At 37.1% G+C, this 2449-nt stretch overlaps 1 protein-coding gene across 1 annotated transcript; it reads right to left on the minus strand.

Annotated features, from left to right (window-relative positions):
* Positions 1-216: 216 nt before the first annotated feature.
* On the minus strand, positions 217-1504 carry LOC136244808 (nuclear respiratory factor 1-like). Its single transcript, XM_066036358.1, has 2 exons — positions 597-1504; positions 217-547 (listed from the first exon to the last, which is right to left on the minus strand). The coding sequence occupies exons 1-2, from the start codon at positions 1018-1020 to the stop codon at positions 285-287; spliced, it is 687 nt and encodes a 228-aa protein (XP_065892430.1). The 5' UTR covers positions 1021-1504; the 3' UTR covers positions 217-284.
* Between the last annotated feature and the right edge of the window lie 945 nt (positions 1505-2449).

Raw genomic sequence — 2449 nt, forward strand, 5'->3', positions numbered from 1 at the left:
TGATGTATTTAGACAACACAAAATTATTTTAAGGATTTGACTGCCATCAAGTTACAATTTCTATATTACTGTGCATGCGCTCCTTTGTCTGATGTATAGTCTGGTCACATAGTTAGCTTACGTATTTTGCATAACTACCAACCATCACTCAAACAATCAGTCAATTTAATACTAAGACTACATGCTACTAAGAGAACAACAGTTTTAAGAGTACACTATACAATTGTCAAAGAAAAGATTACTTTTAAAAATGAGTTGTTAATAACACCTATCAGTGTATATAGCTAATGATTCCTGCGTCCTTTCCTAAGTGCAATGGGAGTGCTTTCTTCACCATCAAGCGGGTCGTATCCCTTCCTTTTTTTTCTAATGGGTGCTTTAGTGCTAGCATCCTCCACTTGTGTTGTGGGTGCCCGGTCAATATCAACAGGAGGAATATTTCTATCTTTAGGATCTTCTGGCTCCTGTTGAATATATGTTTCGACATCCAAGCCATAATGTGCATAACACTTTGTGATAATGATTTTCAGAGCAGTGCTCCAATTCCCTAAAATGAGTCGATTAGTTAAGGCTTTTATAACATACATAGAGCTTACCTTCATAATCTGGAGGTGGATTAGTAACACTTTGAAATGGAATGTCATCAGGCCACCATGTAGGCTTAGGAGAACTCCAAGTTATGCCAGTATCCTTCAATATTCCTCTAATAATTGATTTCATTGTCAACCCGTTGAGGTAACATAGTTTATCTGGCAAAGGTGCAAGAAGTATGGAGGGATTGGTGATTTCTATTTCTTCTTCCATCCAATCACTGCTTAATAAGATCTCTTCTTTGTGAGCTTCAATTACCCTGGTAATCCTTTTGTCTCCAAAGACATTGAGGCTGTTAGTTTTCATTGAAGAGTAGGCAAATCCAATTGCAACTCCAAGCTGGCCAAGCTCTTGACACTTCTTTGATATCACATCAAGCTTTCTCTTCACATCCCTTGCATCATTGTTTATCTTCCTATTTGCTGCCATCACTTCACTCACTAACTCCAACTGCTAGCCTAGAATCTGACTTCATGGTTAAATACTAAACAGCATAGGTCTACTTCAAACACATCAACACTATTGACACCTCTAAGACATTACTCACCTGCTAAGTATCACAGTGTAAATAATTACAACCATAAGTCTGCTACATCAGCACAGACTTTTCCTTTATGCCTAAAGGTCATAGAATAAAATTTCACTCTTCACTTTTGGGTGAAATTTTAATATCATGGCAGCTAGGAAAGGAGTACAGCCAAAGCAGTATGCAGCAAAGAAGAATTTGGTCTGCAAGAAGGTATATACTACAAATAATGGTTTTATGTGTAGTTACTGCATGTTTTACACAGAAAGGAATTCAGCAAAAAGCAACTCTAGAGCAAGAAGTCTATCATCACAAGCAGGTAATTTGAAGTGAAATAGTCACAATACTGCCATGCAAATCCACAGTTAGGTGATTTCCCAAAGAAGACAGCTTACATTAGAAATTTGAAACTCTCAGGGCGATATTTTTCTCTCAAATGCAATGATGGATTTGTGATAGCCGATTGTGATGATAAAGGGATTCTAAAAGAGGGTTATTGCTTGGTTCAAAGAAAGGTAGTAAGGAGGACCGATTCTACAGCTGCATTTGCAGTATTACTGTGTTCATGTCCAGCTTCCAAACAACAGAACTTTAGGATTTGTTCCTTGCCTACAATATTAAAGGAAGAAGAATTTGAAATGATCATTAAAATGGAAGCATCTGAATACTGTATTCACAGCCAGTCTATTGAAAATCTCTTTGATGTTTTAGATCATTCTTCGGACAGTGATGATACTGATAATGATGAACCTGTGGTAGACATAATTAGTTTTACTCCTCTCCTAATATCAGTATTTGACGGCAATGCTTATGGGCTAGTAGGCCACAAAAGAAGTAAGAAATTGTACTGCTTAACTTGTGAATATGATTGCCACCATGTTACCCAAACTCAAGAATGGTGCAGTAGTAATAATGTTCACCTAGACTTGATAGAGAATTTCTCTGAAGAATCTAGCTACACCTCAATTTCATACAAGCCAATTCCCTATCCATTACCTAGACACCTTAGGCGCCTGCATGACAAACATGAAATGGGTAAATGTGAATTTCCACTACAATTAATTCCTTCAGAAAGTGATTCCTCAACATGTGCTCATGGAAATTCTTTCAACATGGATGATCCTGTTTCACGTAACTGGATTTCCAGAAAAGGTGTTACAATATACAAGGAAGCTGTGACAATAGATGATTTAGAAAGGACAGCCTACTATCGGCCAACAACAGGAAAATGTAAATGCAGACTTGAGTATGATGGACAAGGAGACCTGATCTTTAACCTGGATGGAAAGCATATGTTTTATTATGGATTTTTGCTACTATATCTCCATTTAA

This window comes from Dysidea avara, chromosome 14 (assembly GCF_963678975.1).
Source record: "Dysidea avara chromosome 14, odDysAvar1.4, whole genome shotgun sequence".
NCBI lineage: Eukaryota > Metazoa > Porifera > Demospongiae > Dictyoceratida > Dysideidae > Dysidea > Dysidea avara.

What these genes read in the sequence shown, in the direction of transcription:
- LOC136244808 (XM_066036358.1), bottom strand. Translation starts at nt 1,020, where the DNA reads ATGGCAGCAAATAGGAAGATAAACAATGATGCAAGGGATGTGAAGAGA. An exon ending in TCCACCTCCAGATTATGAAG is followed by an intron (nt 548 to 596) that starts GTAAGCTCTATG and finishes GACTCATTTTAG; the next exon opens with GGAATTGGAGCACTGCTCTG.